The sequence below is a fragment of the Xyrauchen texanus genome, chromosome 11 (assembly GCF_025860055.1).
Source record: "Xyrauchen texanus isolate HMW12.3.18 chromosome 11, RBS_HiC_50CHRs, whole genome shotgun sequence".
In the NCBI taxonomy this organism is placed as follows: domain Eukaryota; kingdom Metazoa; phylum Chordata; class Actinopteri; order Cypriniformes; family Catostomidae; genus Xyrauchen; species Xyrauchen texanus.
The window spans coordinates 37,565,485-37,579,648 of NC_068286.1; the positions used below are offsets into that span (position 1 = coordinate 37,565,485).

Sequence of the window (14,164 nt, forward strand, 5' to 3'; positions counted from 1 at the left end):
TGATCTGTTGGTGTTGTTGGTCTAGCCACAATCAGGCATGAAGAGGGCAGTTTAGGTGCAGCTGTAGGTCTTATAGGGACTCCAGAGCAAAGCCAACAAATCGTTCACATAGGCAGTTCAGGTAAGACAATTTCACTCAAGAATAACAAACATCCTCAATAAGCTTGTGCATTTCACACTGAGAGGAAATGTATTGTTCTTTTTACAATGTTCAATATTTATATTCAGTTATATTGATTTGTAAAAAAATTTATTTAGCGATACATTATATGAAAGTATTGTATTGCATTTTGCATCTCGGGCAAAGAAAATGGTATGTAGGTGTTCGTTGCTAAATTTCATTGAACGGCCAAGTAAGCGTAATGTTTTTGAATATTTGATGAAAGCATAGGAGGACAAGTAAGAAATATGATAAACTTGCTTACTACTTTTTTCTTTGTCATTTATTAGATATGGCTATATTCAAATGAAATCTGTAATTTCTCTTTCAATCTTTTCTCTCAATCACAGACATATCAGTGTTGCACAGTTAAATCAAAACTTGAGGATCACCTGAGATCACCCATTGCCCCAGTGACAAGGTAACAAATTCTATTTTTACAAAGCTCACAGAACCTAAGTACACACAGAGACATGCAACGGCATACAATGTGTAAGACAAACAGCTTGTGTTCCATATTTGTAATTTGCTTTGAATAAAACCGTCTGCAAAATTACAAAACGTACATGTAAATACAAAATCTTGTTTACATTTAGAAATATGTGTAAATAACAAACATATGTGTCCATGGACTTTCTTTTATATATATATATATATATATATATATATATATATATATATATATGAATGTGCTGTATATCTTTGGTCCTTAGTTTAAAAAAAATAATTACATTTAGCTTTTTTACCATCACCTTTTTGCCTTCACTAGTGCATTTTAAATGTGATAAATGCATTTTAAAAAGAAAATATTCCATGAAGTCTCTGAATTAATACTGAGGTCATAAAAGCTGCATGATTTATAATATTAAAAGAATTTACTGCAAAATGCTGTTTAAAGTTGTTTTAGATTTACTATAGCATGTCACACCTCAAGACATGTAAACTACTCAAAAATCCTGTTAAAAGATGCATTTAAATATACTTCTAATTGGCAAACATAATGAACATTGTAAATCATCATAGTATTATTTAATTGAAAAGGTGGTTTGATACTCTGTCGCTTGTGTTATCTGATCTAAAATAGGTCACTTTGTTCAACAGAAGATTAAAACGCTTCACTTAATCTATTTTGGGGATGATTGTAAATCCATCACAATACTCCCAGTATGTTTTTCCCAGTTGCAAGAGCATTATATAATACAAATGGATGTTTAATTTTCTGTTCCCCGTCTGTCACTCACTTCGACGTTGTCGAAGAAGCGACACTAGGGGTCTCTCTTAACTCTTTCCTCGCCAGCGTTTTTAAAAAAAGTTGCCAGCCACCGCCAGGGTTTTTGACGATTTTCGCTAAACTTTAATGGCCCGCAGAATATTTTCTTCCATGAATATATGAAGATGCTATATATCAAAATAAAGATCTGAGCCTCTGCATTTAGGCAAAAAATTTTTTTATTTTATTTTATACGATTTTATTTTATCTTCATTTGTTCTTTTTTTATTGCCACTTGAACAGAGGTAGGTTTTGTCAAAAACAACATTTCGGACAAAAAGCTGAGAAAAAGGCATTTTTATCAAACAAGTGCTTTAGTATTAGTATAGTGTTCCACTTCACGTTTGAGACGATCGCAGTCTGTTTCTTTGATCAAAGAGTTGCGTACTCTTTCAAAACATATACCACCTAAAACACGGATACCCGGAAAATTCCGTGTTTGGCGGGGAAGCGTTTTTTCATAAAACCCGGAAAATTCCGTGTTTGGCGGGGAAAGAGTTAAGAGCCTCGCACATCTCTGAACTTGAGAAAAGGCCAATGAGAAATTGGCAGACAGAATTTGCATGTCCCGCCCCCGGACATATGCGTATAAAGGGAGGGAAATGCGTCTGTTCATTCAGAAATTTTCTTTGGAGCTGACCGGTTGTGTGATCAGTGAGCTGCGATTCACAAAACTGTTCACCTCATCTCTAAGAGTGTATACTGTTGGATCTATGGCGCATACCAGCGGCTTCCTCCTTCTCTGCCCAGCTTTGCCCCTGGGCGCTTCGACAGCGCTTTCTAAAAGAGAATATTTGTAAAAGAGTTTGATTCTCTAAAAGAGCAATACACAGCGGCGTTGAACATTTCAGGACGCGTCTTTCTAAAGATGCCCTTCCGCCCCTGTGTAGTTCCTGGATGCATAGATTTCTCTCTGCTCCTGATGGTCACAGGTGCTACCTCGTGTGTCTGGGCCACGATCACACCTTTTGGGTGTCCGCTTTACCGCGGTGCACGGCGAAGATGCCAATTCCCTGCGTGCTGGTAATCGCGACCCTCTTACTAAAAAGACGCAATAGAGCCTGTCCCTCCAGCCGAGATGAAGAAGGGTTTTCTACAGCCCTTACTTCATCGTACCCAAGAAAGGCGGCGGCTTACGACCGATCTTGGACTTACGAGTTTTCATCCGGGCCTTGCAAAAACTCCCGTTCAAAATGCTCACGCAAAGACACATCTTAACTTGCGTCCGGCTCAAGATTGGTTCGCAGCGGTAGACCTGAAGGACGTATACTTCCACGTCTCGATTTTGCCTCGACATTGACCCTTTATACGGTTCGCGTTCCACGGCCAGGCGTGTTAGTACAAAGTCCTCCCCTTTGGCATGTCCCTGTCCCCTCGCATCTTTACGAAGGTCGCAGAGACAACCTTTGCCCCGCTACGGGAAGCAGGCATTCGCATACTCAACTACCTCGACGACGAGAGGCTCCTGGGGTATATGGCTTCCTCCGCGGCGGTGTCTAGAGTCCCGAGACAGGCATGGCACCGTGGCATGCACTGTGTGTTTATCACCCCCGCCTGCCGCAAGACTTTCAAACCCTGGACAGACCTCTGTTTTTTACAGACAGGAGTCCCTTTACAGTAGGTGTCCCGACGCGTTCTGGGGCACCGTGTGCAATGGGCACGCAGCCGCAGGCCTCTGGAAAGGGCCCACGCTGCGTTGGCACATCAACTGCCTAGAGTTGCTGGCTTTACTTCTCGCACTTGGAGATTCCTCCCACTAGTTCGGGGCAAGCACGTCTTGATCCGATCAGACATCACCACGACGGTAGCGTACATAAATCGCCAAGGTGGCGTATGCTCCCGTCACATGTCACAACTCGCCAGCCGTCTCCTCCTTTGGACTCAAGTTGCTGCGTGCCACTCACATCCCGGGCAGCCTCAACGTGGCAGCGGACGTGCTGTCATGACAGGGTACGCCCAGCGGAGAGTGGACTCTCGACTCCCTTCAGAGATCAGGTAGTGAACCTGCAAGCGCTGCCCCGGGAGGAGGCAGACCCAGCCCCTTCATTGCTGTGTCCAGTACGCACCCTGCGCACTTATGTGGAATGCACACAGAGCATTAGATGTTCTGTGCGGCTCTTTGTCTGCTTTGGTGGACAGCGGAAAGGGAATGCTGTCTCCAAACAGAGGCTTTCCCACTGGCCTATCACACCCAGGCCGTGCCCGACTCCTTGCGGGTTCGAGCACACTCGACGAGAAGTGTGGCATCCTCGTGGGCACTGGCCAAAGGCACCTCCCTAGCAGACATATGCAGAGCAGTGGGTTGGGCAACACCCAATACCTTTACGAGATTTTACAATCTCAGGGTTGAGTCGATTTCATCCCGTGTTCTCTCAGGTCCAAGCCGGTAGAACTCCGTAACGCGGTAACAACTGACCGGGTGTACTGCTTGCACCTAGCACCTTTTCCCTCAACTGTAATATCGTGCGCTCTGATCCCAGGAGATCCCACTAACTCGGCTCCCTGGATGACTCCTCCCTAGCCCTCTGGGGAATTCCCCAACCAGACCCACTACGAGTACTCAACCTACTCTGTACTGGAATAGGTGCTCCACAGGTCGGGCCCCAGTGTGTATTTTCCCGCATCTCCCTTAGGCAGTCCCCGCTGCCCTCCCGGTCACCGTGTTTGTAGCAACTCCTCCCTCCCAGTAAGGTAGGATCTACCACCGCGCCATTCTCCACATGCGACCTGGAATCCCATGTGATGAATTTCACCACTCTTTACCTCTCCCAGCCTGGGCAGGTGTGGTCTCCGCAGAGTCTTTCCCCACTGAAAGAATAGGAATTGGGAAAGATCATCTTCCCCGATGCGTGTGATAGCGTTAAGATGGCGCAGCTTGCTCCCATGCTTGGCACGTCGCCTTGTTCCCCCATGTCAAGGTGTAGGGAACCAAAAAGTTATGACGATTTTATGGGGCGTTGGGGAAGGGTACGTGCAGTCTGACACGGCCTGTCGCTTTGGCACGCAACCGCCTGCCCGTACCTGCATCAACAGCGCACATACACAGTTCAGCGCATGGCGTGATTAAAAATGGACACCTAGTGTCACTTCTTCGACACAACGTTGAAGTGAGCGACAGATGGGGAACATCTAGGTTACTGTTGTAACCTCCGTTCCCTGATGGAGGGAACGAGATGTTGTGACCTCCCGGCCACATCGCTTATCTTAGCCACTGTTATGGCCGAACCTCATTTTCGGCTCCTCAGGCAAAATCCTGAATGAACAGATGCATTGCCCTCCCTTTATACCTATGCAGATTCTGTCTGCCAATTTCTCATTGGCCTTTTGTCAAGTTCAGAAATGCGCGAGGCTCTCAAGAGAGACACCTAGTGTCGCTTCTTCGACACAACGTCTTGTTCCCTCCATCAGGGAACGGAGGTTACAACAGTAACCTAGACGTTATTCAACCAAAATTATTTAAAATGCAAAATCGGCTTCCATTTTACACAACTATGAGTAATTGCTGAACGGAAACAATGTCTTATTGTTGACAATAGACCGACAATAGATAGTGTTGTTTGGTTGTTGTACCATAGGAACCATTAATTGATCCAATCTTGTTTCAACAGATATTCCTCTTTTTGTTATCTGGCAGTGCTGTATGCTTATTGTCAGGTGCAAATAAGATGCATCTGGGTCAACAAATCCCATTGGATGGGCTATCTCTAAAAGAGCTTGGAGATAGTGTGTTAGTGGAGATAGAACCTCAGCGGAAAGGACTGCCCTTTCTCAAACATGTGGAGTACCGTATTATTAGCAAGGTATATATAATTGTTATCTATACATAAACCTAAACAAAGTTTTATTACAAGATGTGTTTGTTGGTTTTTGAGGATGAGGGCATGTCTCACGCTCTGTCCTTATTAAAATATGTCCAATTTGGTTTCAACTAAGTGACAATAATGCTAATAATAATAATGCATATGTATATGGTTAGTTTAATTTTGTTACTGGCATTTTGTATTGTTTTTCCCTGCTGTCCGCAACCCTATTAGAACATACCTGTGACCCACAAACACTAACTTATAGGGATAGCTCACCCAAAAAAGAAAACTATCTCTTTATTTGCTCAACCTCATGCCTTTCCAAAAAATCTTTGTTTGTTTTCTGCAGAAGAAAGAAAGTCATACACATCTGAGATGGCATGAGGGTGATTAAATGAGAGAGAAATGTAATATTTTTGGGTGAACTATCCCTTTAAAACACTATCTCTCAACTTTCATCATTCCAATATTAATTCCTCTACTTCCTACAGAATTGTACAATTCCTAAAAGTATTAATTGTTCCATCCTTTTTATAGTGTTTCCAGGTCCCAGTGCAACGCAGGTACAGTGATTTTGAGGTGTTCCACAGTCTGCTACTCCAAAAGTTTATTTACAGGATGGTTCCGCCCCTGCCCCCCAAACGCATCCTCAAAGGCGGTGAGATTTAAGAAAATTGTCGTGAAATTGACTTGTATCTTATGCCAGATTGTTATGTAACTAAAACTCTCTCATTTCTTCTCCCCCTCCCACTCACTCTCAGTTTTGAACTCAATATCAGATCGAGAGTTTAATGACAGTCGTCGCCGTGGCTTACAAAGGTTCATGACCCTGGTGATTAGACATCCAGTGCTAGCCGGAGATGAACTGGTCAACATCTTCCTCTCAGCAAGCAGCGCAGTAAGTCTTGGAAACCAGCTGAAGGCAGTAAAACTGATAGACAGTTGACAATATACAGTAGGTGCATTTTAGTGGGGGGATGTGATTTGTTGAAAGGATGTATATCTACTGGCATCTGAGGTTTTGTGAGATTTTATCCTAAACAAATAAAAATGAATTTCAATTAAAAAAAAAGGATGTTTGCTCTCAATTAAAGGGCATTGTAAGGCACAATATAGGGCAGCCTTGAGTGTCGTACTACTTTTTAAAAAGATTATTACATTTAAAAAAGGTCACAAATTTTCTTAAAAAATATTATTTTATTAAGCAATTTCATAGTGCTATCTTTCCACTAGATCTAAGATATATAGTAGCTCTAGAAGATAATCATGTAACATTTAAACATATGTTACATATGGCAAGCTGTATTGACTAATCAGCATCCAGGACTGAAACTATCCAATTAATTAGTATTCTGAAAGTATTTTGTGTCACGAACAATTGTAAAAATATATGTTTGGTTAAAATAATTCTGGAAAATATCAATAATCAATGGAAAATAAATAATGTCTTGGAACTATACCTGTCTAGTATACAAGTATGTGATGTTAGTATTATGTTGTTACATTATGTTATCTTGTGTGGGAACCTCATTACTAGGGGTCACCAGTCTTATGAATCACATGAATAGTGTAGCAAATCAGTAGAAAGCTAAATAGTTAATCAAATTTAATTTTAATTATTGTTACAGGACATTCAAAACAAGCTGCGTGAATCATTAAAAAAAACAGGTGATGAGTTCCTGACCTCACAAATGGCTTTGCATGGCAAGGTAGGTAAAATCTGCATATGTGTTTACCTGAATTTGCTTATTTTTCATACACATCTGTGGGGCAATACAAAAACTGTTTAAAGTGTAAATAGTACCATGGGATTTTTTTTACATGGTATTTATCAAAACACCTTGGAGTACCATGTAAATACAATGGCATATGTATATGGTAGTCATTTGGTAGGCTATATATTAAAGTATACCATGATATTATAATATGGACCCATTACTGTGTTATTGTATAACTCTAATTCTATTTGTATTGAAATTATTATTATAATTTTTTTTAAAGGTGTACCTTCCAGCAGACATACAGAGCCAGGCTGCCGCTAACCGAGAAGTCATTGCAAATATCCACAGCAGTTTTTATAAACTCAGAGATGTAGCCGAGCGGATGGCACATCGCTCACGGGAGAACTCCACAGATCTGTTTATGTTTGGCAAAGACCTGAGGTATACAGGAGGGAGATTACGACACCATGGCACATTTACATGCCATTTACTTATCGTAACATCTATCCATTATTAACAATGATGAAACATATGGAATGTATGTTTGTTTACTGTCAAACATCAATGAAGCTTTTAGTTTTCTATAATTGTTTAGTATTGTGAATTTAAATATAATTGTTTGCAAACCTGCAAACCATCAAAAATATTAGCACACAAGATACAGTAGAAGTAATTCTTAGCAATAGCAAAATGTTACAGACCAGCTGAGAAAAAGTACAAAAAAGAAAAAAGAAAGAAAGTAAAAGTGGTCAGGTTCCCACAAATTTGTATAACCCCTTCAGATAAGAAATAGCTCAAAAGCACTTTCTGATTAATTCAAAAGAGACATACATTCATAAGAGAGTAACACCACTGACATTAAATCTTCAGACAAAGTTTAAAAGATTTTTATAGTATTATTTATTAATGAATGAATACTATACATATATTTTCTGTTATTTTAACCAAAAAGTCAAATATAAATGTGACCTTGTTCATTTTAAATGTCTATATTAATTAAATTAATATGAATTATTATTAATTGGTTTCAGTACATTTTCAGTGTACTCCAGATGTGTAGCTGCTCCAGGTTTTTATGATCTGTTGATATTAAAAGCTTTTTTATGTTCAAATTAGATTAGATAGTTTTTTCTGTTTCCTAATTTTAAGGGGATAGTTATCCCAAAAATTTTAATTCTCTCATCCTTTGCTCACCCTCGTGCCATCCCAGATGTGTATGACTTTCATCTGCAGAACACAAACAAAGATTTTAGTAGAAAATTTCATCTCTTTTGGTCCCTAAAATGCAAGTGAATGGTAGCCAGAACTTTGAAGCTCCAAAAGCACATAAAGGCAGCATAAAAGTAATCCATATGACTCCAGTGGTTTAATTCATATCTTCTGAGGTGATATGATAGGTGTGGGTGAGAAACAGATCAATATTTAAGTCATTTTTAACTATAAATCTCCACTTTTACCTTCACGTTCTCAATCTTCTTCTTTTGTATTGGCGATTCACATTCTTCATGCCTATCGCCACCTTCTGGGCAGAGATTTACAGTAAAAAAGGACTTAAATACTGATCTGTTTCTCACCCACACCAATCAAATCACTTCAGAATACATGGATTTAACAACTGGACTCTAGTATGGATTATTTTTATGTTTTTTGGACCATCAAAGTTCTAGCCACCATTCACTTGCATTGAATGGACCAACAGGGCTGAGATATTCTTCTAAAAAACTTTTTTATGTTCAGCAGAAGAAAGAAAGTCACACAACTGAGACTGCATGAGGGTGAGTAAATGATGAAAGACTTTTCGTTTTTGGGTGAACTATCTCTTTAAAAGAGTAATCAATTACATCTCCATCAATGTTTGTAGTAAATAATTATATATTTAATTTCAGATTTAGGTTAGGTTATTGTAAAATAACCCAATTGCATGATTTCCCCTGTAGTGAACTGGGTTCGGACACATCAGATTTGCCTGATAGTGCCACATTAGGCAAAGCATGGAAGACTCAGAGGAAGTCACTTGTGGAACTGTCAGGAGAATTTGGTCTACTTGCTGACAAAGCAGCACACCAGGTATTGAACAAAAATCCATCATTATTGAGCATTGACTAATATTATTCACATCAATGAATTGTAGCTACTAGACCCATTTTTTCTTTCACTGGACAAAAAAAGACCCTAATCACAAATTAACACCGCAATGTCATCAAAGACACAATATTATGGAGCAAATTTTGGTCTGGTTGAATACAAATTAAACTGAATATTTAACAGAAAAAAACAACAAATTATTTTTCTTCAGGGCAGCAGAGAGGAGGACGAGGTCGTCGAGAAACTGAATCTTTTCCTTGAACAGCTGCAATCATATAAAGTAAGTAATAACAGTAAGAACTGAGTGTGTAGGCTATTTGTGGTATTATTACTCTGCTCAAAAATCCAGCCAAATCTAGTTAGTCTAAGCTGGTCCAAAGTGGTCATTTATGGTCATTAGAGGGTCCAGGCTGCTCTAGATGGATGTTCAAGATAAACCTAGATCATCAGTGTAGAGCTGATTGACCACTGTGGATAGGTAAGAAAGCAGTTGCCATCGAAAAACAAGCAAAAACCCATTTGACCACCACAACTTGGTTTTTATAGCAGGAGAATATAAAGAGTGTATATACGCATACACCATAAGAAGTATTACAAAACAGCATTTAAAAAGTGTTTAAGGTCCATGTGCATTTGGTAATGGAAAGTGTAGTGAAGTAATTTTACATGTATGCTGTAACTGATATCTGTGAACGGGCAAAGGTTTTACACTTTTAACAATTGAACAGACTGTCATTAGCAACATTCAGATCCTACTATACAACATATTTTAATGTATTTTGTTTATAGGACCTGTGTGATCGCCATGACAGTGGTGTGCTGTTAGAGCATCAGAGAGCATTTGAAAAGCGCAACGGGCCTGTGGCGACACATTTAAAGAGGCAGAGCTTCTCGGAGCAGCCAGAGTCTAGACTTACACAGGTAATACATTTAACACACACAAATTCAAGCTTTATATTGCTTCCATAATGATTGATAATGAAATTGAATATTACAGTAAATGAGAAAATAATGTATCTGGAATTGATTGGAACTTGAAAAGTGGCAGTTAACATTATCAAATAGCCTAAGTGGCTTAAGTAACACCATTTTTTATTTTTTTCAGTTTTTATATTTATATTGGCACTAACCAATTTACTGTAGTATTCGAATATTCATATGCCATCTATCACATTACCATATACCCCATATCATGGCATGTACATGGTCCTCCAAGGTACATAACAACAAATAAATTAAAATAAATAAAACATGAACATACCTTATAAGTATGCACAAAAATGAAAGGGATTACATTTCTTATCTTCATTTTATTTTACAGCAAGAAAACACAATAATCACCATGGAGATGAGGAGCTATTTCTCCCTTTTGTGTCTTCATCAAGAAACTCAACTGGTTTTCACACATCTGCCACTTGTAACTTCCATTCTGGGGACATTTGTCCACTCACAGATACAAGGACACAAAGAGGTGCGTTTACACTAACACAATATCGTATGACTTGTAAAGCGATACATTTGACAAGTGCATTACATAACCAACTACATTCATAAGCTTTTTCAAGTGTGATTAAAATTGCGCAGTAGCTCCAGGGACGGATTATGACTTGCAAAGGCCCTGGGGACAATTATCTCCAAGGGCCCCCCTCCACCCAAATGTTGTTGTTCATTGTTCATGCCCAAAGCGGGGGGGGGTCACTAGATAGCGCAGCCTTAAAGCCAAGGGCACCACTGGACCATTGGCCCAGTCGGTAATCTGTCCCTGAGTAGCTCAAGTAATAGCGTATTGCACTTGCAACACAAAGGACAGGGGTATGAGTCCTGAAGAAGAGCACACGAATTGACATGTGAGCTGAAAGTGCTGAAAATTTTGTTAAAGCGACAGCACATATATTTGCTCATTATGACACTATTGACATGGTTGGGAGGGTTACTTTTGAAATGTATTCCGCTACAGATTACAGATTACATGCTGTAAAATGTTATTTTTAACGTATTCCATTATATTACTCAAGGTTAGTAATGTACTCTAAATACTTTGGATTACTTCTTCAGCACTGGTAGATTTTTTCACTTGTTTTGACTATAAAAACTCTGCCAGTACAGTAAGATAAAATACACATGTTCAAAATACATTCTCTCCTAAATATCTTATGCAGTGTTGTTTCTAAAACAAGATTAATCAAATTGATCTTGTTTTAAGGATTTTTAGATATTTTTACAGGAAAACAATGCAAAAATTATTATCAAGAATACGATTTTATCTACCTAATATCAAAGGTCTTACCAGAAAAAAAAATATGTATTATCCAACGTGAATTTCTTGATAACAAAATATGATCATGCCTAGTAACATGTGCATGTAAAATGGTTAGAAATAGCATTTTAGCTTAGCATAAAGCTGACAATTTACGCAAGGTTTATTTCTATTTCTTCTGCTCAAACTTACTTCAAACTTACTTCTCTGTCTGTTCGTATGAATGTAACACATCATAAGAAAGTGTTTTACTGCTGTTCAAATGCTCTTTGGATCACATCATTTATATGTATAAATGTTTTCCATCTGTTTTCCATCTATTAAATGAAAAATGACAATAAAATGCAAAGTAATCTTTGCCGTAATCAAAATACTTTTTGAATGTATCTGCATTCTAAATACCAATTATTTCAATTGTAACTGTAGTGGAATACAGTTACTTATATTTTGTATTTTAAATAAGCATTCCCATTACATGCATTCTTTTACTCCCCAACACTGACTATTGGTTAGGTTAAGGTTTAAGGTGTAGGTTTAACCTTAGGTTTAAGGTAGGGAGGTAGGTTTTATTGATTTAAAGCATTAGCCTTTAAGGGATAGTTCACCCAAAAATAAAAGTTCTCTCATCATTTACTCACCCTCATGCCATCTCAGATGTGTATGACTTAATGCTGAACACAAACACAGATTTTGAGTTGAATATCTCCGCTCTGTTGGTCCATTCAAAGCAAGTGAATGGTGACCAGAACTTTGAAGCACCAAATAGTACAGAAAAGGCAGCATAAAAGTAATCCATACGATGGCACCAGGGGTTAATGGAAAGGAGGAGGTGAGAACTGGCTTGACAATATAAATAATAGTTTAACGAAGAACTGAACCAAAAGACACAAACACACACAGGTGTCAGACAGCTGCCCGTAAATCTCTCTCTCAGAGAGCACTGCCGTCTCCAGTCAGCCCTTATCCCTCTCGGGCTAATCACCCCATTTAGCGGCCGGGTGTGTGGAATCACGACCTGGCCCCGCCCTCTGCCCTGCGGCAATGGGTTGAGAACGAGATGTAAATTATTAAATTAACAAATATATTTGAGTGTACTATTCATTCAAGGCTTCAGCTGATTATTAATACTATTATGTTTAGTAATACTACTGTTTTAACTCCACATAGATGGGTGATGTGTGGGGTGACCTGCATCCAAAACTGAAGTCTCTGTTTGAAAACGCTAATGAAGTCCAGTCTCGTTCCTCTTCTCAAACACATACCTCCAGAGGACTAAAGGCCTGCACTGTTGTTGCACCTTCATAACCAGAAAATGAGGATGAGGTGACACCCAACCCAGAAAATACCCAGGTTTTACCCCAATATCCCTGACTATTTTACAGTGTAATGTTTTGGTTCATTTTTTCTTTTTCTTCATTAATTGTACTGTATATACTTTAACACATTTGTTGATGGCTTTTCCAAATACATAGCATATACAAACAGAACATAGTGGCTACAAAAATTATTTGGACACTTAAGCCACTTTTACAAATGTATAACATTACACTATATGAGATACAAAATATCAAACCATATGCAAACAAATTATTCTAAAACTTTTCCTATCTAACTTTATTTTCCTTAGACATTTTTTGATCTGATCCCATAGCCATTTTTAGTAGATGTCAGATGTCAGTTGCCCTCATGTTTACACAGGTAGCAAAGTAACCTCAGGTGTAGTAATCACACTAATCAATGTAGTAATTACATTAACTATGAACATGTTCCACTAAGTCTGCCAACCAAAAAGTGGCAGACTTTATATAAACCAGTGTCAAAATACTTTTTTTTTTTCTTAATTTTGAACAGTATATTAATTGTCTTTAACTTAAAACCACATACTGTATTTCTTCTTATGAAATGTTTTGCTTGTACTTTCTTTCTTTACTGTATAATTGCCCATTTTGCTGCTTTATATTTGATGTAATGCAATGACATTTATACAATTGAATTATGGCTTAATGTCTAAATACCTTTTGGAGACATTTATACAGTATATCAAGAGATTATAAAGTTTATTTATTTTCAAAATGTCCAGTAGAAAAGCATCCTTTGATAGCAACATTCCAATGTCTGCGCTATTGTTTAACTTTTTCATTTACTGTAATAATTCTTATTTAGTTTTCTTTCTTTTAAAAATGTGAACCACACTCATTTGTTTTGATGCAATATGCGTGCTCAAATTCAAATAAATAACCCCAGATCTTTGAAAACCTGTGGTGAGTCCAACATATTACAGTTTTTCTCAATCGCTTTGGCTAATTTTCTCAAACATTCTTAACATTCTCTAAACGGTAAGTGCAATTGTCACAACTGTTTTATGGGACATCACAACACTTTTGCATGTCTCCTAAATGTAGTAACTCAACCAAAACATTTTAATCATGCTTCAAACCCTAGTTAATGTGTCAGTAAATTGGCCAATGCCACCAATATGACATTTTTTCATAAAGATGGATAGATAGAAATTTTTTCATATTGGTGGCACTGGCCAATTTACTGACACAATAACTAGGTTTTGTTTTTTGTCATTGTGTGAGCCACACTGGTCAAAATGTTTAGATGTTTTTTCAGCATGGCAGTCAACCCTGGAAAAGTTTATGCACACATTTCATTGTTGTTCTACTTTTTTGTTGACACTGACTGTTACTGTACTATACAAGAATGTCAGTTTTGTCTAGCTGAATGCTATCGTGTATCAGACTGGGCTATTTAGATACCGATTTCAACAGGTAAAAGTTTACTGGGAAAAGTCAATACTGTAGAACATAGAAAATGGATATGCACATTTGTATGTATACAGTAAATTTAGTTTTGTAGCAATGT

At 38.3% G+C, this 14,164-nt stretch overlaps 1 protein-coding gene across 2 annotated transcripts; it reads left to right on the forward strand.

Annotated features, from left to right (window-relative positions):
* snx8b (sorting nexin 8b) lies at nt 1-13,534 on the forward strand. 2 transcript variants are annotated; one of them, XM_052137947.1, is made up of 12 exons: nt 1-121; nt 511-581; nt 5,039-5,230; nt 5,771-5,891; nt 5,995-6,131; nt 6,862-6,942; nt 7,235-7,395; nt 8,892-9,021; nt 9,251-9,319; nt 9,829-9,960; nt 10,361-10,510; nt 12,464-13,534. In XM_052137947.1, exons 3-12 carry the CDS (start codon nt 5,096-5,098, stop codon nt 12,599-12,601), a joined length of 1,254 nt encoding a protein of 417 aa, XP_051993907.1. In that variant the 5' UTR covers nt 1-121; nt 511-581; nt 5,039-5,095; the 3' UTR covers nt 12,602-13,534. The 2 variants fall into 2 exon arrangements, with proteins under 2 accessions (XP_051993907.1, XP_051993908.1); XM_052137948.1 differs by having other exon boundaries at nt 5,065-5,230.
* Nucleotides 13,535-14,164: the final 630 nt, after the last annotated feature.

What these genes read in the sequence shown, in the direction of transcription:
- snx8b (XM_052137947.1), top strand. Translation starts at nt 5,096, where the DNA reads ATGCATCTGGGTCAACAAATCCCATTGGATGGGCTATCTCTAAAAGAG. An exon ending in ATGTTTGGCAAAGACCTGAG is followed by an intron (nt 7,396 to 8,891) that starts GTATACAGGAGG and finishes TTTCCCCTGTAG; the next exon opens with TGAACTGGGTTCGGACACAT. An exon ending in CAGAGTCTAGACTTACACAG is followed by an intron (nt 9,961 to 10,360) that starts GTAATACATTTA and finishes TTTATTTTACAG; the next exon opens with CAAGAAAACACAATAATCAC.